Source organism: Rattus norvegicus, chromosome 14, assembly GCF_021556685.1.
Source record: "Rattus norvegicus strain SHRSP/BbbUtx chromosome 14, alternate assembly SHRSP_T2T, whole genome shotgun sequence".
Taxonomy (NCBI): Eukaryota; Metazoa; Chordata; class Mammalia; order Rodentia; family Muridae; genus Rattus; species Rattus norvegicus.
Genome location: NC_141547.1, coordinates 42,242,924 through 42,269,794, shown reverse-complemented (window position 1 = coordinate 42,269,794; position 26,871 = coordinate 42,242,924). Strand labels below are relative to the sequence as shown.

The 26,871-nt window shown below is 42.3% G+C and overlaps 1 protein-coding gene across 11 annotated transcripts in view; it reads left to right on the top strand.

The window, feature by feature from the left end:
- Nsun7 (NOP2/Sun RNA methyltransferase family member 7) overlaps positions 1-26,871 on the top strand; it is a 62,600-nt gene that overhangs the window by 18,579 nt on the left and 17,150 nt on the right. For 7 of the 11 annotated variants that reach the window (XM_087583065.1, XM_087583064.1, XM_087583066.1 and 4 more), the window contains 6 exon segments: positions 12,262-12,414; positions 12,749-12,932; positions 14,529-14,739; positions 20,726-20,869; positions 21,308-21,409; positions 26,519-26,636. In XM_087583065.1, coding sequence (XP_087439191.1) covers positions 12,262-12,414; positions 12,749-12,932; positions 14,529-14,739; positions 20,726-20,869; positions 21,308-21,409; positions 26,519-26,636 — 912 coding nt within the window. 11 annotated transcript variants of the gene reach the window in all.

Here is a 26,871-nt window from a genome sequence, read left to right as displayed (position 1 = left end):
ATAGCCCCTCGGAGACCCGCTAGAAGCAACTGGCGATAAAGGCGTAGGTGTCCCTTACCTTCAGCTGTATTAAAATCCCAGTTTGGTCCTCAGGCAGCTGGGTGGGACGCCCATCATCTCCCAGAACATGCTTTTTGGCCTCTAGGAACACTCTTTGTTTTTTTTTTTTCTGAGGTTAAGAGGGCCTGTAAGAGCTGTTGGCAGTCATCCCAAGTAGGCTGGTGGGTAAGTAAAACAGATTCTATTAGGTCGGTGAGTGCCACCGGATCTTTGGAGAAAGAAGGGTTGTGTTGTTTCCAATTGTAAATGTCAGCTGCTGAAAACGGCCAGTATTGGGTCTGGCCACCGGTTCCCTGTCTAAGTGGGAAAGCCTGGGAGGTTGTATCTGGCATCACCTCGAGCTTATTGCGCAATCTCCCTGCGACAGGGGAGAAACCCTTATCAGACTGTGGCCCGGCAACTGATCTGGCCGGCGGCTCTGCCTCCTCCGTTTTAGCCGGGCCTGTCAGAGAGAAGATTTATGAGAGGGGAGTTTGGGTCTGCCGGGAGGACAGGTTTCTTAGTTCACAAAGGTAGAGAGAGAAAGACGTGGCCGGCGGACCGGGCGGGGCCGAGGGGACAGGCTGGGGGTTGAGGGGAGGCCAATTCGGGTCTACGAAGGGTTCCGCCCAGGGGGGGAGTTTTAAGGCGAGACTCTCTCAAGTGATAATATAAGGAACCTGGTCAGGATGTCCGTGGACGACCCGATCTTTAACCTGTAAAATAATGATCTTATTAAATGTGTCATTCACTGGCCATCCTGCTCCGAAAGTGGGCCTCTCGGATGTGTAGAGAGTCTGTCATTTTCCTTTTTTTTTAACCTCGACGGACTGGTTGTGTGCCCGGTCGTGGACGTCTTCCCAATGATCAAGAGTGAGACTTAGGGGCATTGTTAGGGACTGTCCCATGTTAGTTCTAAGGAAGATTAGAACACAGAGAAAACAAACAACACCAACAGTCAAACAAACAACAGACAGGCGTGCTGCACGGCTTTGGTACCAAACTGAAAGCAAAAAGTCAGATGGAGGTGGTAAAGGTCCGGGGCCCTCTGAAAGCCAAAAATACAGACAGAGGTTAGTCCGGATCTTTCTCCTCCCAGATTGGGCCCCGAAAAGTCGGGCCCCTAACACCCTTGGAACGTCTTCCAGGGCTGCGGGGCGAGAAGTCCGAGCTCGTCAGCTCCTTCTTCGTCCCGCCCAAATTCCAAACAACCTGGCTGAGCGCTCACAGAACAGACCTGGCTGAGCGCTCACAGAACAGACCTGGCTGAGCGCTCACAGAACAGACCTGGCTGAGCGCTCACAGAACCTGGCTGAGCGCTCACAGAACAGACAGAATAAGGCAGAACGAGACAAAATCAGACAGACAGACAGACGCCGGCCGGCTTACCTCCCAGTGGGTGGTCGGTGGTCCCTGGGTGGAGGATCTCCTTTCCCGGCCAATGCACCAAATGAAAAGCTCTCAGGGAGAACTTTCCCTCGGGATGGAGACCCTCCAACTTTAAAGACCAGACCGAGACACCACAGGATGCAATCAGCAAGAGGATTTGGTTTATTGTCGGGATACACAGGCACAGGCACCTGTGGGCGCTTCAGTCACTCGGGGGACTGGCGCGCCCCACGGAACCAAGGATGGGCTTTTATAGGATTTTGGGGAGCAGAAGCAAGCATACAGAAGCAGATGCATGGTTACAGGGATATAATTGGTGGATTCTAATATGGCAAGGGTTTAGCCCGGGGGCAAGTTTCCTAGCTACCTTCCTGAAACATAACGGCTGACTCGGCCCCCCAAGGGTTCAGCCCGGGGGCAAGTTTCTTAGCTACCTTCTTGGAACATAACGACTGACTCGGCCCCCCACCAGGGTGTGGGACCTCTCCTGGGGCTTTTTTTCATTGTCAGGTGCTCAACCGAAGTCGTCCTGTTGCCAGGCCTTCAACCAAACATATCTTGCTTGGCAGCCGCTGTGTACTCAGTGTTCTAACCTTTCCCTGAACCAGTCATCTTAAGTACAGCCTTGCAAAATGGCGTTACTGCTGCTAAGCTGGGGTCTTTCATTTTAAAAGATACAATTACAGTCTTGTTTTGAGTAGCTATGTTGCTGAGGTTGATTTCAAACTCTTAAGCTCAGGTGTCCCTCCTGCCGCAGTCAGCAAGCGCTACCATGACAAGTGTTTTAATTAAGGTTCTTAGCTTTGTAGAGGCTGTGCCCGTCTGCTTGAGCAAGAATAGAGAATGTTCTGATAAAGGGAGTGCTCCCATAAGGACCTGGGAGGAAACAGAGTTGGGAACTGGAGAGGTCGAAGAACTCTGGGTTCTTTACCTTCTTCTATTGCTTCTCTTAGTTTGTGTTTCATTCTTTCTCTCTTTAACATTCTGTCTTCTACTCCATTTCCTTAGTCCATGCTGGGAAAGTCCTGTTGTTGACCCTCGTGCCTGCATATATATGGTACAGTTGTGTGGCTAGTTTCTTTTCTTTTTTTTCCTTTCTTCTTTTTCTTTTTTAATGCAGGGTCTTTCAGCATATCCCTGGCTGCCCTGGAACTCACTCTGCAGACCAAGCTGGCCTCAAATTCAGAGATCCACCTGCCTCTGCCTTTGCCTCCTAAGAGCTGGGATTAAAGGCGTGCACTGCTATATCCAGCTCTGTGAATAGATCTTTTTTTAAAAAAAATATTATTTATTTATTATATATGAGTACACTGTAGCTATCTCCAGACACACCAGAAGAGGGCATCAGATCCCATTACAGATGGTTGTGAGCCACCATGTGGTTGCTGGGATTTGGACTCAGGACCTCTGGAAGAACAGTCGGTGCTCTTAACCACTGAGCCATCTCTCTAGTTAGTTTCTTTTCTTAGACTAACTTATTAGCTGTAGATTCCTGTCAGAGGATTTCCAAACTGTTCAACCTCAAGTCTTCCATGTTTCAATTAAGGTACGTCCTCCCTTCCCCTCTGCTACACTCTGTGGTAGCTAATGCATCAAGTCCGATGACTCCAGCTTCAAAACAGATGCTGAGTCCATTTATTCGCAGTTTTACTGCTGTCCACATCCATGCACTATGAGTGAGACTCTCCATTGGATTCCCTGGCTATAGTTCTAACTCCCCATGATCTGTTCCATAGGGCAAGTAAAGTGAAATTTGCTTATCTTTGAGGCGAGGTCTTGTGTAGCCCAGGTAAGCCTTGGACTTGCTGTGTAGCTGAGTCTGGCCTTGAACTCATGATTGCTTTGCCTCCAATCTCTCAGTTGTTGAGATTACAGCTCTTTACCGCCCCAATAGAGTGATATGTTTTAAGGTGTAACTTTGTGATCAAAATAGAATATCATGTGTCGCGCCCGCCTCGGCCAGTAAGGAAGACGCAACATGGTCGGATTCTTCTCAACAGCCTTTATTGCAGGACCACCTCATTGCTGATACGGGGACCTCGAGCAGCAAAAGCGCTCGCCTTATATACACAGCAGGCTGGGGCTATGCTAATTGTCCTTCAGGGATTGGCAGAGCATGAATCCCTCATTAGCATATTAACGTCCTGGCCAACTGGCGCCAGGTGCAAAACCCGCGCATGCGCAGTACCGTTGTTCACCACAGGTGGGCGCCGGATCAACTCATTATCCTACAGCCGCCCTGGCAAGGGGACAAGCCTGCGCATGCGTGATAAGTCATTTACTACCAGACAGGACTGGATGTCGGCGCCATCTTTGTTTTACCGAGCCGCTCCCTACAATCATGGATATTTAGAAAATGTATAAAATCAATGAAGTAAGGGTTCTAGCTGTTATACAAGAAACAACATAGAACTCTGATCCCTGAGAGGACAAAAACCGAGTAAGTTGAGCCTTAGAACAGTCTTGGCCTCACACCTACAGGGACTTTCCAACCTGTAATGTAGGAAGTGAAAAACGGCCATCTTGGTGAATTAAGAAAGCAGAGAAGTTTTGAAAGGCAGCAGTGACCTTTTTTCTAAGTGGTACAGCATATTAAATGATTCGTGAATATTAAGCTGACTATGCGGGTGGATTACTTTTGCTCAGATATGCTTTTTCTTATTTTCCCCAATTTTCTCGTTACCCATTATGCCCCAAAGTGTGTCATTTGCCAGAACATCCCTTAAACTACTCCTTAAAATGAGCTTTTCTTTCACGTTCTTTTTCCTGCCCCTTCTTTGACCATTTAACCTTTCTAGTGAAGACTCTGAAACAGGTTATCTGTGTGGAACTTATGTTTTTCCAGCAGAAGATTAGCTCCAAGCAACAATAAATTGTTCATTTTGGAATTGGGAAGATGGTGGCTTAGAAGCCACATTGGAGTCAGAGGCTGACCACAGGGTCTTGAAGGGAACAGGATCTTATCAGAGCAACAACTACATATCTCGTCTCTAAGATCTGCTTGCTTATCCCTCCCAGTGAACTTGTATAATCAGATGAGTAGATCACCACTGCTGTTGCCGACATGCATAGGCCAGCCTACTGGGGACATTTTGCAGGAAATCAACAGAAGCTGAATCATCAGATATCTAGGAAGGGGCCTCCATTGTCTAGTGCCCCAGGACTGCCCCCTAAGACCCCAGCAGGGAACCCAAGATGTCTGGAAAGACGCACAACCTCCAAACGGTGCTCCAACCACTGCACTCCAGCCTGCCTGCCTGAATCACAGCAATGACAGCTGAGGTATTCTCTACTCCCGGAGAGGCTACTGATGGGTTCCATGAGCAAACTTGAGTGTGGTTCTGAGACTGTCCAAGGGCAAAGTGGTAGAAAATCCACAAGGAGCATCATCCAGGGGACAGGGCAATATGAAGGAGCTCCCAACTGCAAGACAAAATTCCAGGAGTCAAGCGACTCAGAATCAACAGTCTGTATGTTTATCTGGCCCCAGTCGTTCCTTATTTGTATAAACCCAAGGTCAGTGTAGCCAGCCAGCTGGCTTCCAACCGTTCATGGTGTGTGTGTGTGTGTGTGTGTGTGTGTGTGTGTGTGTGTGCGCGCGCGCTTCCCTTCTCCATATCACTTCCTTTTTCTTCTTCTTCTCTCAAAGAACACATGCTGGTCTGTTTTGCAGGCTGTCTGACTCCACCGCTGGATGGATGTGACTGTTTCATGTTATCTGAAACAAATCTATAACCCTCTCCTTTGCATCTTTAACAAAACCATATCCTTCCCCTGTCTTGTTTTTGATGACTGTTTCCCTATTTATGTCCATTACCCTCCTCCACTTCATATCCAGCATCCCAGTACTGACCACTAAATCCCACTGCACCTTTTTTTCTTTCTGCTCGTGTCCACAATAACCTTATACACACAGTGCCACCAGTGTCCCTCTGTCCCTAAAGCAGCTGGAACAAAGCAGCGATTGACTGTGGTCAGCTGCTCCTGCAGACTCACAGTGGCTACTTCAGACAGTACCAACTGTTAGGGGAGAACAGGGACAGGTCCTGGTGCTCTGAACACCGGCTTAACAAGGAAAGACATCATCTCAAGCCTGATACAACCGGTCACTCATGAACTCCACAAACTGCTCCACTACCCAAGAACATGGTGACTTGAAATAAGAGCAAGCTCTGCCTGCCCAATTTACCAACAGTCTAACTGAAGATGGGCAGGGCCAGGTGCAAACCCATAAGAAACATGGAAACCAAATTACCAATCCTGCTGGGCAGTGGTGAAACAGGCCTTTAATCACAGCACCCGGGGGCAGAGGTAGTTGGATCCCTGTGAGTTTAAAGCCAGCTTGGTCTACACACAGAGAGATCCAGGACAGCCAAGGCTACACAGAGAAACTCTGTCTCCAAAACAACAAACAACAACAAAAAATCCTAACTAACTATTACCAATCCCATAGTAACCCCCGATAAGAGTGACTTAGAGAAAAGTCTAGACTTATAAACAAATAAATGATTATCAATTAATTTTTAGACACAAATTCCTGTATAAATTCCAAGAAGACACAAACAGCTCGATGAAACAGGCAATTTATTTCAGGACATGAAAATAAAGAAGCAGAAACACTGAAGAGAAATCTGAACTGATGTTGGAAATGAGCATTCTAAGAGCAAGTCCAGTGGACAGGCCCAGCCGTGGGCTGGCCCACGCGTAGAGGGCTGAGTAACAGCATGGAAGACAAGGTAAATGATTGGGATCACACAGACAAGGTCAACGACACATTTTTAAAAAAAGAATGAATGAAACATGGAAGTTCTTTAGGACACCATGAAAAAAAATGAAATCCAAAAATCACAGACACAGAAGAAAAATTTCATGCCAAAGGCATAGGAAATGTTTTCAACAAAATCATAAAAGAACATTTCCCAGGCTGGGGAGATGGTTCACTGGATAAAGAATTTACTGCACAAACATGAGGGGCAAAGTTTACATCCCCAGCATCCATATAAAGAAGACCTGAACCCAGTAAATAAAGCGGAGAAGGACCGGGGAAGACACTATCAATTGCTGGTCTCCACAATTACCCCACACACATACAAGCACTCAATGATACACACTGCACACATGTATATGGGGAATAATTCGCAAACGGAAGATCTCAACCTGATCAAAGAGGCACCCCAAACACCAAATGGGTAGGAGCAGAGAAGAAACACCCCACGCCATAGTCAACATACTTTTTGTGCAGAACAGAGAAAGTAGTACATATTGAAAGGACCAAGCATCAGGCAGGCATGGTGGAGGGTGGTAGCTGAGAGCTTACATCTTATCTGCAAGTTAGAGGCAGGGAGAGAGTGAGACTGGGCTTGCTGTGGGCTTTAGGTCCAGTGGACCTAATAGACACCTCAGAACACTCCATCCAAACACCACAGAACATACGTTCATCTCAGAAGCCCATCGAAGTTCTCATATTAGGTCACACATCGGGAAACAAAGGATTCCCACCCCCCCACTATAGGAACGCTGAAATAATGTTTTGTAAAACACTGAAATAATGTTTTGTATTTGAAGCAGTCACACTAAATCCGGAATAAGACAAGGTTTTTGCCCTCTTCACTTCTATTAAATATAGTATTCCGCGCCTTAGTTACAGTAGTAAAAGAGTGAAGTGAAGACCCGAACTAGGAAGAAAGGAAGTCAAATTATCCCTGTTGTCAGATGATTCCATACAAGAGACCCTAAAGACCCCACTAGAAACCTCTAGAGCTGGTAAAACTTTCAGCAAAGTTACAGGATACAAGATAAATACACGGAGACACTAATGACAAGCATACTGAGAAAGACATCTGAAATAGTCCCATCTATAACAGCATTTAAAAAACAAAATGAACAAACAATCCCAAAACTAACCAAGAAGTGAAGACTTCTACAGTGAAAATTTTAAGCTGCAAAAGAAAAAAATTGAAGTCACTAGAAGATGGTACGACCTTCCATGTTTATGGATTGGTAGAAACAACATTAACAATGGCCACCCTCCCAAAAGCAATCTTCCCAATAAATGAAGACCCAACCAAAAGAGCAGTGGTGCTCTTCTCAGAAATAGAAAAAGGCAATAATAGACTTCACCCCAGAAACGTAAGAGACTCTGGGTAGCCAAAGTAATCCTGAACAACAAGAATATTGCTGGAAGTCATCACTATATTCGATTTGAAATTATATTGTAGAACCACACAAATAAAAACAGTATGGCACCATCACAAAACATGTGCAGACCAGTGGACTAGGATAAGGACCAGACATCTAGTCCATGCTACTGCATAGAGCCTCCTGACATTTGACAAATGCCAAACATACACAGAAAAAAATAGGCTCTTCAACAAATGGTGCCAGGGAAACTGGGTATCTACATGTTGAAGAATAAAACCAGATTCCTTTTTCTTACTCTGCACAAAAAATCAGATCAAATGGATCAAGGATTTTAAGACCTGAAACTCCAAAATTGCCAGAGGAAAAATTAGGATGTGCATGTAAGAACTTTTGAACAGGACTCTGATAGTTTGGGACTTAAGAGCAGCAATCTACAATGGGACTCCATGAAATTAAAAAAGATGCATGGGGAAGGAAATCACTAATCAAGTGTAGAGGTAGCAGCCGAATAGGAGAAAAGTCTTCGCCATTTATATATCCAACAGAATATCATAGACAAAGAACTAAAGGCACCTAAATATTAAGAAAACTACCTACCCAGTCATAAAATGGGCTTTGGAACTGAAGAGATGAACAGACTTCTGAAAAAGAAGAATACAAACTTGTGTGTATTCAACATTCCTTACTACCAAAGAAGTGAGAATTAAAACTACTTTGAAATCCTATCTCATCCCATTCAGAATGGCTATTATCAAGAAAACAAGTGAAGGGATAGAGAGATGGCTCAGTAGTTATGAGCACTTGCTATTCTTGCAGAGGACCCTGGTTCAGTCCTAAGCACTCACACAGTAGGGCACAACTGTCTGTAACTCATTCCAGAGGATATGGTGCCCTCTTCTGGATTCTGTGGGAACTGCATGCACATGGTGCAGACAAAATACTCATAACAAAAATTAACTCTTTAACAAGGAAACAAATGACAATAAATGTTGGTGAGGATATGGAGAAGCAGGAACCACTGTTTACTCTTAGTGGAAATTTAAACCGATACACCCAGTATAAAATCAAAGTGGAAGTTTTTCGATAAAAAGCTAAATAGAACTACCATTTGACCCAGCATATCACTCCTGGACATATTCCCAAGAGACTTACTATACCATGACAGAGCTATTTATACATCCATATACTGAGCGAAGTAACCTGACCCAGGCCCAGATAATCAGATTTCACATCAGCTTGAGATGCTCCAAATTCCCGTTTTTATTTTCCTTTCCTCTGAGTCTCCTTCAAGCTCTGCATAACCCTTCTTCTGAGGCCTGTACTTCAGAATTGGTAGGTACTTTCTGGCTGGAGGCTTCCTCTGCTGGGACCTTTGGCAACAATGTTTCCATTACTCTCGGCTCCCTTTCTCTCCTCTCTGCGTCTTAGCTGGAACTTAATGCCTAGGAAATGTTTCTAGACTCCCTTAGCAAGGACCTTTTACTACACCATAAAATCTCAGTACACAATGAAATATGCTTTTGCTTATTAGTAGTACTTAGGACATTTTAAAAGGTTTTGGTTTGCTTGTCTGTCTCCTGCTAGACTTCAAACTTTGTGTGTCAAGAGCAACTCTTTCCTGGTCCACCCATTGGTTTCTGGACCTTATGCCTGCAATATATATTAAGAACTAAAGTGTATCTGCTCAATGAATTGGTTACGATTTCTCTACTTTTAAGCATCCCTCTATTTGCTGGACAAAAAAGTTGCAACCTCCTATCTTAAGAATACATGATTTGCAAACTCCCTATAATTGCCCCCAAGTCTATACCCACTATGGACCATTTCCTGTCTATCAGGTGCTCTGGCTAGGGCTCATTTACATTATGCACAGTTTCTCCTCAGCTTTCCATAAAGGAGTTGTCCCAACAAGCAGCTGAAAGGGTCAGATGCAGATATGTGCACCCAACCAATGAACAGAAGCTGCTGACCCCTCTGGTTGAATTAGGGAAAAGCTGGAGGAAGCTGAGGAGGAGGGCAACCCTGTAGGAGGACCAGCAGTCTCAATTAACACGGACTCCTGACATCTCTCAGACACTGGATCACCAACCAGGCAGCGTACACTGGCTGAGATGAGGCCTCCAACACACATACAGCAGGGGATTCAAGGGCCTGGGTTCAGTCAGAGAAGTTGCACCTAATCCTCAAGAAGAGACTGGAGGCCCCAGGAAATTTAGAGGTCTTGTGGGATGGGTGGGGTGGGGACATCCTCATGGAGACACAGGGTTGGGGGTAGGAGGTATGAAATGTGGAACAGTCGGGGGTGGACTGGGAGGGAAATGAACTCTGGAGTATAAAAATAATACATAAATAAATAAACTATAAAATTTCAAAAAAAAAAAAAGAATGCACGATTTGTTGTTGCCTCTCCACCCTCTGTTCAGTAAATGTGTTGTGCTGTTTAATATCTCAAGGTTTCTAGGATATTGTGCCCTCTGTGTGTGTCTCCTCTCATGCTGTGTTTGGAGAACCCTTGCTCTTACTCTCTGTTTTCTCTCCTTTGCAGTCTGGACATTGCTGCCCTCTACTAATTAACTCAAGCTTCTTAGAAATTCCGTTGGGACAGATACCAATATATTTCTTCTTAGTACATTTTTCCTTTATGTATCTCATAGCAACCATCATATTGTGCCAGGGCTGTTTCTTTGTCTTTCCAAGTTGCCAATTACTTACGTCTCAGAATCCTTTTGTGGGGGGAGATACTGGGGGAGTAGGGGAATCACAGGGCATTACCAGGTAGATCAAGCCGGCTTCAAGTTTGCAGCAATCTTGTGTTTGCCCCTCTGCTGCTGTCATTACAGTAGAAGCCACCAGAGGCCCAAATGATCTGTTTAGTTTTAAAAGGTCCAGGTTTCATCACAGTACTTAGTTAATAGTTGTAAAGGAATAAACATATTAATTATAATCTTTTTCTTGATTAGCCTGACTGTAAGTACATTTTCATAAGTATCTTTGCAACATCCCTGTTAATTAGATACTAATTACTAAAGTAATTACTTGCGTAACTTAGAAAAGTGCTGTATCTAAAGGCTTGTGCTAGTATTTGGTGAAATAAAAGTTTGAACTCGGTAAATTGATAGAGAGGCCAGGCAGAGGAGAGAGAGATAGGGAGTAGGAGAGGGAGAGAGAGAAGAAGGGAAGGAGGGGAAGGAGAGAACGAGGGAAGAGAGAGGGGTGGGGGATCATGTGTGCATCAGCTTGCAGTGTTGTATATGTGACTAAGGATAGGTTTATGGGAGGGAGTGGTAGGATTCTGACAGGAAGAGTTGGTTGAGGCTAAATTACAATATCCTAATAAACCTTCGATGGCTAATAGAATTCACTGCAGATTTAAGCTTTGAAATTCTATGACGTTTATTGCTGAATCTCTGACTGTGTGTAATAGGAATGCTGGTAAAGGTAAGAGAGACAGTCGGGCAGCTTCAATGATGGAACTCAGATAATTTACTCAACAGCACTTATTATGGCAAACTTGAACTAAGTTTGATTTGGAAATACTTTTTTATCAAAGCATTCTACAATCAAGTATTTACATATATCTCGTAGAGAAGAGTAAACCATACTCTTTATGTGTATTCTTTGGTGTGCATTAATACACTGTCTACTGCTATTGTTCTATGATATTTAGACATAAAATGAGATAAGCCGATTTTATTGTAGTGCTAATAAGTGTACTGTTTGCTAACCCCTCCCTCCTCAGGGGTTCCTACTAATTAAGAGTTTTATGTTGGTAAGTGGGTATGAAATCTAGACTAGGGAGTTTGTTTCTAATGGCACAAGGGAAAGAAAGCAGCATCCAGCACTTGGTGCTGAAATGGCACCTGAACAAGTTATCAGCACATTCTGCACCCCGCTTTTGTTTTGTTAGTTTTGTTGTTTTGTTTTTAATTCACATCAAGTAAACCTCAGTGTGTATTTGGGTCTTTTGTGACATTTGTTTCTTATTTTTTCTTATTTTTTTTCTTCATTTCAGTTAGATTCCTACTAGGAAAGTTCTAAAAACGCCACAAAAATCCTGTTTGCATTCATTATACTGTATTGGGTCTTCACAGTGACATTAACATTTTTCTTTCCTCTTGTTTGGGACTTGGAAACATGGGATATTCAAAACTAAGCAGGGTTTGATAGAGATTAATGAAATCTTTGTGCTATCAATGTACTCTTGCCATTTTAATATTATTAACCAGACTATAATCACTGCCTGCTATGTGCTAGTCCTGGGCTGTCTTGGTTGGTACACACACACGAACGCTAAGGTAAGTTGACTGCCTTTACAGATAGGGAAACTGAGGCCAAGATTGGGAGTGAGTGACATTGTCAAAGTCACACAGTTGGTGAGTGACAGACTCTGCATTCAGCGTCTGTTTGTCTGGCTTGAAATTCTACACTCATCCCAAGAATGTTTTTCTCTAACTATTGATGTTGTGAATATTTGAGGGGCATATAATTATCCAGAGGCAGCAAGAAACAGAACAGAAGATCAGGACTATTGGACCTCTGTTTTCGAATATCACAAATTTTTATTTTAGGCTTCAAAAGTTTGAAATGGAATGACAGACATGTTTGTTAGCATTCTAAATGTGATTTATTTTTAAACGTTTCAAATGAAGGGTTGATAGTCTTGTTTCAAGTTCACGGGTTTTCTGTCTTTAGCTTTAAGACAAAGTTGGCTGCGGCATTGGCGAGATGTCGGATCAAGCATGATGCCCTTTCGATTTACCATATTCTGCCAGAGACAGTTAGGAAACAGGAACAGCGGGCCTCGACTTTGCCTCTGTATGCTTGGATAAATATTGGTAAAGTAAGGTATGCATTTCAGTTCAGTTCTTCATTCATACTTCAAAACCCCGTTCTTTTAAGATAATGTAAAAAACTATTACTTTTCTAAGGGTCGAGGCCACATTTGGGGAAATGATTAAAGTCATAGGTTAAGTTTAGCTCTCACCATCAACTTACTAAATTTCTGATAAAATTATACTAATAGGTTAACATTTTCTGTGTCTAATTATCGTTTAGCTCAGCTAGAAGTGTTTTATCAGATGCATTGTGCACAATGATATTTTTAATTGTCTCAGGAACAAAAGTATTCACGTGAATATGTTCTAATGCATGCTGTCTGTAATTATGTTTATATTTACAGCCTTGAAGAAGTTTACGATGATCTGAGGAAAAAAGGTTTTGATAAGGTCAAGTCGATAGCGTATCTCAATGACAAGGTCTTTGCCGTTGATCAGCATTGCTTCAATGTCTTAATTTTTCCATCTCATTTCAAAAGAGAACTTTTAAACATAGATCTTATAAAAGACTATAAACTCATTTTCCAGGTAAACTACCATTTACTTTCATTGTGACTCTGAATAATCCTGTTTACACAAAGGATCCTTACACTTGAGAATGATCCTGGAATAAAATGAGTCCCTCCACAGCCACCATTTTCATTTGGCTCTGGTCTCCTGGTCCCATGTGTAGTTGTAAGCAATGCCTTCCCAGGCAGTAGAGATGGCGCCCAGGCTTGATTCCCAACACCCACATGGCAGGTCACAACTTTCTATGACTCCAGTCCCAGAGGATCCAGAACCCTCTTCTGACCCCCATTGGCACAAGGCACACATATGGTACACTTCCTTTCATATATGCAGGCTAAATATTCAGTCACATAATCTGAAAATTAAAATATGTATTCTCTTCCTCATATTCATAAGTGGGGAGAGTGTTAGCTGCTATCTTTAAAAGGCTGCAATTTTTTTCGTCCTAAGAGAAGATTCGAGAGGAGCTACAATGAGACTTTTCCTTCCTTCTGTTTCTGGGAGGCCATAGCACCAGTGCTCACAGAGAAGGCAGTGTGCGATACTTTCTCATGCTTTCCCTGACAGAGCACTACAGCTTTGATTTGTAAGAGGTCTATGGTGTGTATCAGTACAGGAAGACAGTGTAAGGTAGACTGAGGCTGTTCTCAGGTTTATCCTTTCCTCGTACCTACTCTTTGGTTTTCTTGAGACAGGATCCTGGAACTCTTTGCTCACTCAGATTAGCCTCAAACTCCTGGCAGTCCTCCAGCCCCAGCCTTCAAAGTGCCGGGATTATAGGTTTTTGCCTCTATGGCCAGCTTCCACACCCATAACTTGGATAGAATATCATGTCATTTCTGCCCAGCAGTTTAAAAGGCGGTGTAATTGGGAATTAAAAATGGTAGGAGTGGGGCTGGAGGGATGGCTCAGGGGTTAAGAGCACTGACTGCTCTTCCAGAGGTCCTGAGTTCAATTCCCAGCAACCACATGGTGGCTCACAACCATCTGTAATGGGATCCGATGCCCTCTTCTGGTGTGTCTGAAGACAGCTACAGTGTACTCATAATAAATAAAATAAATAAATCTTTTAAAAAAATGGTAGGAGTGGGTGAGTGGGATTTCATGAAGTGGGTAAGAATGGAGGCTAAGGGACTGGAGAGATGGTTTGTGGGTAAAGAAAACACTCACACATCAGGTTTCTCACCACTGCCTGTAACTCCAGCACCATAGGACCTGATGCCACCTTCTGGCCACTGTAGGCACTGCGTTCATGTGCACAAATCCCCACACAGACACACATGTATACACATGTAACTAAAAAATGTTCACGACACTGAACGGAAGCCAAGCCATAATAATCTACAGGTCACACGTTGAGATTTTAGGATTGGCTTGTTGCTCTACAGAGACGAAAGGTCATTGTAATTGTGGTGAAACAAACTTTTTGTTTTAAACATGTGTGTCTGCTATTCTTGTGACCTTTCACGTATTTGTATATTAATATCCTTCACGAAAATGGATCAGGTACCTTTTCAGGCTTCCCACCAAGTGCTGGTTTTCATTTAAAGCAAAAACAAGTCATTTATTTTTCTGCTATGTACTTTGAAACTCTAATTATACTATTCTCTGTAGGACAAATCTCGAAGCCTTGCTGTCCACTCTGTCAAGGCTTTAATAAACATGGACGACGATATCCTAATGGTCAACACAGGCTCATGGTACACAGTTGCCCATATGTCCATCTTAACAAGTGGCAACACCTCGAAAATATTTGTATGTGGAATAGAATCGGAAGAGAAGGATTCTGATGCGAAGAAACTTTTCACAAAAATGGGATGTGAAAGTATGTGCCGACGTCTATTTGACCACTAGCTCTATAAGAACTTAGAAATATTAAAAATGTTTGGATTTACTGTGTTTTGGTAATATAAACCATATAGAAACTATCCTTCTAAAACCCTCACAAATCTGTATCATGCTCTAGGTTGAGTAACTAACACCTTGGTATTTCATAATTGAGTTTGATTTTATCACTGACATAATAACTTATCCTTTAGTAGACAGAAGGTGTTAGCCTAGATGCTTAATTGGCACAGAGAACAGGAGATGGTGGAAGAAATGAAGTTGTTCATGCTCCTGTTTTATTTTTAAGTTGTCATTGGGCCATGAAAAGAAAAGACCACACTTTACTAGAGGTTTAATGAGGCTGAAAAAGTCAACAAAATTGTTGACAGAGTCACGGAGCCCGAAAGACAAAAAGTATATAATTGCAGGCTTGAACAGGGAAGGTCGCCTGGAAACCCAGGGTTTTATTTGGAACACTGATGTGTACCTAGGCAGCAAGTGACCAGTCCCTGACCCTCAGGCTATCAGAAGCAACTCTGGAACCCAGATTTCTTCCATCTTAATTGCTAATTAAATTAAGGTGACCCGGGACGTATGGTCTTAGACAGACCCACACTACCTGCCATAAGCAGGGTCACTTCTCTCTGGCGAAAAAAAGTTCTAGCACTCAGTTAAAAATGGACAAAAGAGGGGCTGGGGATTTAGCTCAGTGGTAGAGCGCTTACCTAGGAAGCGCAAGGCCCTGGGTTCGGTCCCCAGCTCCGAAAAAAAGAAAAGAAAAGAAAAATGGACAAAAGAAGGAAGGATGTGACTCAACAATACTAAACTGCAGAGAAAAAGGGCCATCGTCTTAGCCCCAAGTCTGAGGAACGGTAGCTATGATCAGAGACTAGACAGGAAGGAGGCATACCAAGGATGTGGATATTGCATCTGCACCCTGTGGACTCTAACCGGACTAATGGTTCTGAGCTTGCATGCTATGCAGGCTACATAGCGTAAGTCAGTACTGCAGTATCACAGCATACCTGCTGAACAGTGAAGACAGAGCACAGTGATCTGCAGCCAGCATCACTGGCAGAAACTGAAGAGACCAATCGTAAGCTATAGGACGTGAACTATAATACAAGCCAAAAGAATATCCTAGACACACAAAACTGCAGTGTGCACAAATAAGAAGGGAGTAGGTGGGGCGAGCCCAGTAAGGGGACATGTGCATAGCATGTATGACACCCTGGGTTTGATTGCCATTACCAAATGAAAGGGGGAAAAGAAGAGAGGAAAGGAATCAAGAATAATTTTAGGCTGAGAGTGGATGCAGCCACACATACATGCGCAAGCTTCTCACCATGTATGGACGAGGAGGAAATAGATCTTAAGAAAGAGGGCCAAGTGTACCCAAACATACTGAAGATGAAAGCAGAGGGAGAAAGATTTACTTTATAAAAGTAGTTGATAATATATTGTCTTAGTTTGAGTTTCATTGCTGTGAAGAGACACCATAACCAAGACAACTCTTATAAAGACAGACATTTAACTGGGGCTGTCTTACAGTTTCAGAGGTGTAGTCCATTACACCCATGGTGGGAAGCATGGTGGTACGCAGGTAGGCATTGTGCTGGAAAAGGACCTGAGAGTTGTACATCTTGATTCGAAGGAGGCAGGAAGAGACGGTCTTCTGCAGGCACCCAGGAGGGGACTGGGATTCCATACTGGGTACAACTCGAGCACAGAGACCTCAAAGCCCACCCCCATAGCAATACACTTCCTCTAACAAGGCCATACCTCCTAATAGTGCCATGTCCCGCGCAAGCTCAAGCACATGAGTCTGTGGGGACCAAATGTGTTCAAACCACCACATATATAGAGATCTACAGCAATGGAGGCCGTGTATGAGTGAGTAAATAGCACGAAGGGCCAGGTAGAGTCTCGGCAAGGCCTTCACATACAGTACCCCGTTGGGGCCGAGCAACACTGCAGAATGCCAGGAGCTAGATGGTCTCTTTCGTAATCTATGCTAAAAAGAAAACCGATGCTTCGTTTCATGTGCACATCTAGAACCTCATAGAAATGTTATGGGAGAAATACCTCATGACCTGGAGAGACAACTTGGGAGCTCTTCAGTACACGTATAACACATTGGCCATAGAAAATTGATAACTGGACACCAGAAAAAATAATAAAATAAAATGTCAAATTATAGAAGTGTATCAATTAACTTTATCATGTTTAAAAATTCTTATGGGGGGCTGGAGAGATGGCTCAATGGTTAGGAGCACTGACTGCTCTTCCAGAGGTCCTGAGTTCAAATCTCAGCAACCACATGGTGGGTCACAATCCATAATGAAATCTGATGCCCTCTTCTGGTGTGTCTGAAGACAGCTACAGTGTATATAAAGTTTTATACTGTAAATAAACCTTTTAAAATTCTTAAGAATTAACAATAAAAGCCACATACTTTGGGCTGGCAAGATGATGCCTTGGATAGACCTTGCTGTGCAAGTCTGATGATTTGAGTTCAATCCCTGGAACCTTTATAAAGGTGGAAATAGACGTTGTCTTCTGATCTCCACAAGTGCATCATGACATGCATGCACACATGCACATGCACACATGCACACGCACGCGCGCACACACACACACATGTACATACATTCAAATAATGATGATGATAATAAATGTACAAAAAAGACTATAACCAGAGCAAAACCTGAAACTCACACTGAAAGCAACAAATCCCAGTGGTGATCAGGGAATCCCAACAATGCAACACACACCTACAGAATGATTAAACAACAATGCACACACACCTACAGAATGATTAAACAACAATGCACACACACCCACAGAATGATTAAACAACAATGCACACACACCTACAGAATGATTAAACAACAATGCACATACACCCACAGAATGATTAAACAACAATGCACACACACCTACAGAATGATTAAACAACAATGCACACACACCCACAGAATGATTAAACAACAATGCACACACACCCACAGAATGATTAAACAACAATGCACACACACCCACAGAATGATTAAACAACAATGCACACACACCCACAGAATGATTAAACAACAATGCACACACACCTACAGAATGATTAAACAACAATGCACATACACCCACAGAATGATTAAACAACAATGCACACACACCTACAGAATGATTAAACAACAATGCACACACACCCACAGAATGATTAAACAACAATGCACACACACCCACAGAATGATTAAACAACAATGCACACACACCCACAGAATGATTAAACAACAATGCACACACACCTACAGAATGATTAAACAACAATGCACACACACCCACAGAATGATTAAACAACAATGCACACACACCTACAGAATGATTAAACAACAATGCACACACACCTACAGTATGATTAAACAACAATGCACACACACCTACAGAATGATTAAACAACAATGCACACACACCTACAGTATGATTAAACAACAATGCACACACACCTACAGAATGATTAAACAACAATGCACACACACCTACAGAATGATTAAATAGAAAAGATCAGCAATACCATGCACTTCTCAGAGCATGAGAAATGCTCCAACTCTGCTCACGGAGTGGTAACTTGGAAAAACTTGGGGGAAACTGGTTATTTATTAAAGTTGCACATAACCTGTAATCACACCCAGAATTTTAAGTCTGTGTTGATCACCTCCCCACCCCCCACAAATAGTGCAAATGTAAGCACCAAAAACTTCACACAATGATATTCGCAGAAGCACTATCCATTTTCTAACAAAATACTGGAGACAAAATAATTTATAAAAAGTGGCTGTTTAGCTCACAGTCACGGGCGTTCACAGCATCAGCATCTGCTGGCTCTGGTGAGGCCTTCCACCCACATGACAGTGTGGCAGACAGCAGGCTTGTGGGATCATAGACTGTGGGACCTGTGGTGAGACTAGGAAGTCAGAGACAGAGAAAGCAAGTTATGGTGCCTTAAAATAGTCAACTCTCATGGGGCCTAAGTCACTTAATAAGCCCCTCCTTCTGGGGGTGGTGTCCAAAATCATCTAATTACCTTCCGTGAGCCTTACCTCCTGGAGCCTCCACCTGAGGACCAAGCTTCTAACACATGAACTGGTTGGCCATAGACCACATCCAAACTATAGCATGCTACTTGCCATAGCCTCAAACTAGAGACAGCATTGATACCTGCAACAGGATTTAATATAGAATAAACTTATCATACCTAACAACACAAATGACTCTTACAAATGTAATGTTCATCTTAGAACTAATCTTGAATAGATTTCTAAGGCAAGTAAAGTGTTAGTGAGACTTAGAGGAACAATATTAATAATGGGAACTACCTAAAAAAACGAAATGATTATTAAAAAATATTTATTGATACATGCTATGGACATCTATTTGCCTATCTTAGATGCTACGACATTACTTTTGTTTTGTAAATTCAGCAGTAAAACTTACATTACAGTATAAGAAGGATAAATGTTTAAAATACATACATACACACACACACACACACACACACACACACACACACACACACACACACACACACACACACCATACCACACACACACCATACCACACACACACATACAGGCATATAATATTAGGCTCCTTAAACTCTTGATTTTCCTGTCTCAACCTACTAAATGCCAGACTTATAGACTGTTTTAGTTTGATTTCTGTTGCTGTAATAAAACACTCTGGCAAAAAGCAACTTGGAAAGGAAAGAATTTATTTTAGCTTATACTTCCAGGTCACAATCCATACTGAGGAAAGTCAGGACAAGAAGTCAAGGTAGGAATCTGAAGGCAGGAACCATAGAGAAGGCTGCTTATTGGTTCATGCTTAGCTAGCTTTCTTATATAACCCAGGTCTGCTTGCCTAGGGATTGTGCTGCCCACAGTGGGCTGGGCCTTCCTGCGTCAATCAAGAAGATGCCCTAAAGACATTCTCAACAGTCCAGTCTGCTTAAGGCAACTATTTTTCAACTGATATTCTCCTTACCAGGTGATTCTAGACTGTGTCAAATCAATAATAAAAACTAATAGTACACACACACCCCTTAGTGAGCAGTCAGGATAAGTAAATAATATTTATAAGTAAGTTTTTAATTAATGGGATTTGTGGCTGCAGAGTCAGTGGTTAAAAGCACTTGTTGCTCTTACAGAAGACCAAGGTTTGGTATCTGGTTTCTACATGGTGGGTTGCAAGCATCTGTAACTCTATTTTGAGGGCATCCAACATCATCTAACCTATGTGGGAACTGGGCATGTATGTGGCACACTGCATACATAGAGGCAAAACACCCATGTATGTAAACCTAATTTTATTTTACTTTTTAAATAAAGAGGTTGAGGCAGAAGAGATGACTCTGGGCTAAGAACATGTACTTCTCTTGCAAAGGACCTGAGTGGTTCTGATCACCCAAGTTGGGCTACTTACAGCAGCCTATAATTTCAGTTTCGGGAGATCCGATACCTTCTGGCCTCTGTGAGTAGCCACACACATGACATACCCACACACATACACAGAGCTAGAAATAAATCTTAAAAAAGGAAGTAAGTCAGGCTGGAGAAGATGGCTCTGCAGTTAAGAGCTCTGATCGCTCTTCCTGAGGTCCTGAGTTCAATTCCCAGCAACCACATGGTGGCTCACAGCCATCTGTAATGGGATTCGATGCCCTCTTCTGGTGTGTCTGAGACAGCAACAGTGTACTTATGTATAATACATAAATAAGTCTTTTTAAGAAAGGAAGTAGATTACTTGATTAACTAGGATGTTAACAGAGAAGAGCAGCTTCCTTTTCTAACTGCTTTGCATTTAGTGTTGTGGGATTTTAGTTTTGAGGATTTGGAAACAAAGAGCGAAGAGCTACGATTACATGCTGCATTCAGAATTCAGATTTTGGAATATTTAACATGACTTTGTTTGTTTTGCTTTTTTCTTCTCAGATATTGAAATACTTCATGAAACATTTCTTAGCATTGAACCCAAAGATCAGCGGTTACAGAATGTTAAGGTCATTCTGTTGCTACCTCGCTGTTCAAGCCTAGGTGTTAGTAATCCAGTGGAATTTATTTTAAATGAACACGAAGGTACTTGTTTTGATTTCTAAATTAATGAAATTTACTGATTAATTACTCATGAAATTCCTTGATTTCAAAATTTAAATAATGACTTTCATTGATTAATAACTCATGAGTTTCAGCATTGGAGAATAAATCTTATTCTTTATTTTCTGTATTACTCTTTGAATTGCTTGTATTCATTGTATAAGTGACTTATCTTTGAATGATTATTTCATAGAAACTTGGAGAAAACCAATATTAATTGTTTCCATATCCCTTTGAAAAATAGCAATAACCTAAACAAAATTACTATTATGTTCCAATTATGTCAATATTTTAACATTGTCAACTGCATTAGTAGGAATCATCTATGAAAGTTCATATTATTAGACAATTGATCATAATTTATGAAAAGTCCCTATAGTGTTATATTTTAAAAGTATATTCTTACTTTTCAAAATTTAGATACAAGTTTACTTCAAGATCTTTCTCAGGGTGGTCTACCAAAAGATAAACTTCAGATTTTTGCTCAGCAACAATTTGAACAGCTAACACATGCAATGAAATGTAAGTTTATCATTAGTGCTAGCTTATTAAAATACAATGTTAATCTTTGAATCAGGAATACACACTTCATTTACCTGCTAGAATATAAGGCAACAATATGTGAACTATAAGCAAAATTTCAATCTTAGTGCCTTCAAATAAAATGTCCATTTCAATCAACTCAGTACATTTTGAAATATCTCTTTATAGACATTAAACTCTACTGATTAATATCATAAACTTGGTTATTTAGCATAATTTAATAATGAAGGAAAATAATCATGTGCTGCTATAACTTTCCAACTGTTCGTTTGTTTGTAGTCTTGCTGGGTAACCCAGGCAGGGCCTGAGCTTATGTTGCTCCAGCCTCAGTCTTCCAAGGGCTAGGATGATGGGCGCGTGCCACGGTACCCAGCTCAGTATTATACAGCCTCCTTCCCTGCTGTGAACTCTGACTTCTCTCTTGTTGTACTTCTTCTCTTGTCATTTGTCATTCCTGATAACTCCCCCACAGTCCATTAAACAGTATATATCTATATCTATATATCTATACCTATATCTATATCATCTATATCTATATCTTTCTATTTATCTATCTTATTTTGAGACAGATTTTCATACCCTGAACAAGCCTAGAGCTCTCTTTCATACTTACTGAGTTGTGGGATTAAAGAGTTCACATCGCCAAGCCTCTGGTCTGTCCTCCACTCCCACTCTGGCTCTCTGGAACAAGAATTAATAAGAATCCCTTATATTGTAACTTCTCCAAGTTAATAGATAGAAAACAGATGTTGTGGAGCTCCTCCCACCATGCCTGCCCCTCTCCATACAGTCATTCCAGCTAATGTCATATCAGTAGACCTCCAGGAACGTTGTAATCTAATATACACTGGGGACTAGCCACCTCCATAAGTGTCACTATGCTCACACAAGTACTGTACACTAGGATAACCTGACGACCTTAGTTTGTCCACCTACTTCTACCTCTGTCCTCTACAGTCTCAGCAGGTGTCATGAGATTGTTAAATAAGTTTAAAACAAAGTGAAAAACCACAGTCCATCTAGTGGTCTAAAAATCCCAGTTCAGAAGGTGCTCTAAACTGCCAAACCACCTCTCCATCCCCAAGACTGCATTTTCTAACTTCATCTCCTACACCTCTGTAGTGGTTTGACTATGCTTGGCCTGGAAAGTGACACTATTAGGAGGCATAGACTTGTTGGAGTAGGTGTGACCTTGGTGGTGGAAGTGTGTCACTGTGGGGGTGGCCTTTGAGACCCTCCTCCTAGATTTCTGGAAGTCAGTCTTCTCCTGGCTGCCTTCAGATCCAGATGTAGAACTCTGTTCCTTCTCCAGCGCTAGACCTGCCTGGAGGCTGCTATGATAGTAGACTGAACCTCAGAACCTATAAGCCAGCCCTGATTAAATGTTGTCCTTAATTAGAGTCGCCATGGCCATGGTGTCTCTTATACAGCAATAGAAACCCAAACTAAGACAGAAGTTGGTACCGGGGACTGAGGTATTGCTGCGATAGGCCTGACCATGCTTTTGTTTGGAATGTGGATTTGGGGACTTTGGAAAGGAGTGAAATGCTTTAAGTGGGGCTTACTGTGCCATCCTAGTAGGAATATGGGAGACATTAGTGTCGAGGATGATTTGAAATGTGGGGTTCCCTGGCTCAAGAGTTCCCAAAGGAGAAGAATGTTAGCATATAGCCTAGAGACTGTTCTTGTGATATGTGGTAAAGAGCGGGACTGCTTTTTTGCCCTTGTCTGAAAAATCTGATTGAGGCTAAAGTGAAAAGATTCAGATTAATTGCATTGACAAAGGAATTCTTTTAAAAGCCTACTTTAGATTTTATCCTGGGCTCAGTTTTATGAGGACTGTCTCGATCAAGCTTAGCAAGCTAAAAAAGAAAAACATACAAAATGTATATTTCAAGTAATAAAAGGGCACCAGGAAGTAGAATGGGGCTAAATCCTGTATTCTAGGAGACAGACAGATTAAGGGGTGGTGACTTTGGGGCAGGATCCCACCCAGCTAAGCTGATTGTTTACTTGGTTGTTGTTTTCATTTGGACTCAGTCTGGAATGAACTACAATCCAGAAATGGAAGACACAGGATTTTGATCTGGATCTTGGGGAATAGTGACCATGAAAAGCTTAGACCCAGGCCTGGTGGTACACACCTTTCATCCTAGCATTCAGGAGACAGAACCATACAGATCTCTTGAGTTCTAGGTCAGTCTACAAAGGGAGTTCCATCACAGCCAAACTTAGGTGGTGAAAGAGGAAACAGAAGGCTGGTGATGATGTCCTAGGACAAGGGAGCCATGTTCCAGCTCCAGCAAACTGTAGAACTTTGGCAGCTTCAGCCACATGGCTCTGGCCTTAGAGTTAAGAAGGGACTACTGGGACAATTGATGCTGGTTAGCTGGAACTAAGAAATTAGTTGCGATGAAGAAGAGACAAGCATCACTGAGGTGAAATCTTCTGGGATGTGTTTTCTGAGAGCACAAAGAAGCTGTGTTCTAGAGAGGCCAGTGCTGTACCTCATGCTTCAGCTGGACTTGGTAATGTCACCAAGAATCACCCAGGTGTTACTGGCTTTGATGGCCTAGTACTGAAGGGATCATGTAAAGAAGTTGAGGCTTGGCACCATAAAGAAAGCCCATGAGAGGGCATTGGTAAAGTTTAGTTGCAGTGGAAGACACTGACAGATTGAGACGCCAGTACCACGGGATGACCACCAAGAGTAGCAGCAGCAGTGGAGTGGAGTCAGCCAGAGCCCAAAGTTCTTCAGTGAGCTGAAGAAGCAACCTAAACCCTTTGGAGGAGCCCAGAAGATCATGTGTGGATCCCAGACACTGGAACAAGAACACTGTTAAGTGCACTGATGCTCTTCCAGTGGTCCTGAGTTCAATTCCCAGCAACCACATGGTGGCTCACAACCATCTGTAATGGGATCTGATACCTCTTCTGGTGTGTCTGAAGACAGCTACAACATATATTTATATATCTATATATAATTAGAATTATAAAATAAATCTTAAAAAAAAAGAAGCTGTGAAGTTGAAGTTAATTTGGAGACCCCAAGATATTAAAGATGCCAGAGCTGTGGGATCCCTGATTAGGAAAGCTGCTAATAGGGAATAAAGAAAGAACTGTGCTTCAGTCATCAAAGCAAAAGGGAGTTGGGGATCTGATGGGTGCCTTAGCATCAGACATGGAGGTGAAGAGTTTGGAGTTTCCCCAGCTTGTTTTTGATATTGCTTTTGTCCAGGATTTCCACATGTCGTTTTGGAATGGTAATGTATATCCTGTGATGTTTGAGGTATATGATTTTTTTGATGTTTATTTTATAGGGAATTACAAGTTAAGTGATTCAATGAATCTCAGAAGACTTTGAACTTTGGACTTTTAAACATTGTTGAGATTGTGATAGACTATGGGAACTTTGAAGTTGGACTAAATGTGTTTTGCATTCTGCTATGGCTAGGTATGGCCCCCATAGACTCATGCGTTTGAACAAGCCCATGGGGGCCAGGGAGTGGAATGTTTTGATTTAAATATGCTTTGCCCAGGGAGTGGCACTACCAGGAGGTATGGCCTTGTAGGAGTAGGTGTGACTTTGTTGGTGGAAGTGTGTCACTGTGGAGGTGGCCTTTAGACCTTCTCTCTTCCTGGAAGTCAGTCTTCTGTTTGCCTTTGGAACAAGATGTAGACCTCTCAGCTCCTTCTCCAGCACCATTTCTGCCTGGATGCTGCCATGCTTGCTGCCATGATGATAATGGACTGAACCTCTGAAACTGTAAGCCAGTCCCAATTAAATGTCATCCTTTATCAGAGTTGCCTTGGTTATGGTGTCTCTTTAAAGCAATAGAACAAGAACTAAACAAGAGCTCTTCTCATTTCCTGTAACCCGATCAGTTGGGCCCTGACAGCCTTTGAAAGGCCAGTGTCAGTTCCCTGCTATGGCTTTTGTACTGGGTTGTTCCTTTTCATAGGGAGCTCAGGGTGAGCCCCTGCTCTCCTCCTCTGTGCACAGTCTTGTAGATCAGCAGTGCTTCTAGGACTATACTGTTTAAAGCAGTAGCTTCTCCTCTGAAGCTGTTACCCACCCCACTGCATTGTATCAACCTAAATTGTTTTCCTAATCATGTTTTTCTTTTGTTAATCCTCTGTAAGGATTAACCACCACCACAACAACAATAACAACAACAAAACCCAAAAAAGTTCCACAGGGGCAGAATTTGTGTTTTTGTTTCTCACTGAGGACCACAAAGCCTCAGAAAGTGCTTGTTACACGGTAGGTGCTTAGCATGAGTAAATGAGTGAGCCACGGGTCCTGACAGTTCCCTGCTTCATGGATGGGAGACCTGAGTCTTTCAAGTAATCTTTCCAGGTTCACAAAGCAGCAAGACAGAATTATAATTCCCATTAATATCCGTCTATTTCTAGAGTCTTGTTAAAAATTTTATGTATATGAGTGCACTGTCAGACAAAGAGGGCAACAGATCCCATTACAGATGGTTGTGAGCCACCATGTGGTTGCTGGGATTTGAACTCAGGACCTCTGGAGGAGCAGTCAGTGCTCATAACCACTGAGCCATCTCTCCAGCCCCTATTCTAGAGTCTTTTTTAAACTAATCTGGTGATATAACTTACAGGGATGTCTGCTCATGATAATGTGCAGTATTTATTTCTTCATGTATGGAACTAGATTGATCACAATGATTGAATTCTCATTTTTCTTTTGTTACAGTCTAGCTGGGTTTACTTTACTTACTGGTCATTGCTTACATTACTAATACGAGCTCCTTTTTAAAGGAGAGCCATTCAAGAGGTGTCATAGCAGGTAAGGACCCCTGTCTCTGAGCCTGAAGAATTGAGTTTGGTGCCTGGGACTCCCATGGCTGAAGGAGAGGATCCGTTTCCACAAGTTGTCCTCTGACTTCCATGCGTGTGCCACGTCAAACACACAAACACATGCAAGTTTTAAAGAATAAAATAAAGGGGAGATACTCGAGCATCCATAGAAATCATTTCCGTGAACATTTGGTGGCATGCATTGGTGACAAATCTGTGTCTGGCACTGGGTCACCCTACTGACTTTATCTTCTGTCCATACAGTCGCTAAAGCTCAAGCGATTGTTTACTGTACATGTTCTGTTTCTGAAGAGGAAAATGAAGAAGTTGTTAAGAAAGCACTGGAATTTCAAAGCCCAGCACTTAAACTACAACCTTACAGGTAAGGAAAGGACACTAAACCACCATCAGGCAAAGACTTGAAAATGACAGTAAGATGTTTGGAGTTACATAAATACATTGTAGTTTTTGTTATTTAATATGACTAAACAGTCTAAAATCTTGCAGCTTTAAACTGGAGCTTTCTCCACAGCTTGTGAATGAACACTTGAACACTTTAACAGCTTTATGTGTAGTGTGTAGTGTGTAGTGTGTAGTGTGTGTGTGTGTGTGTGTGT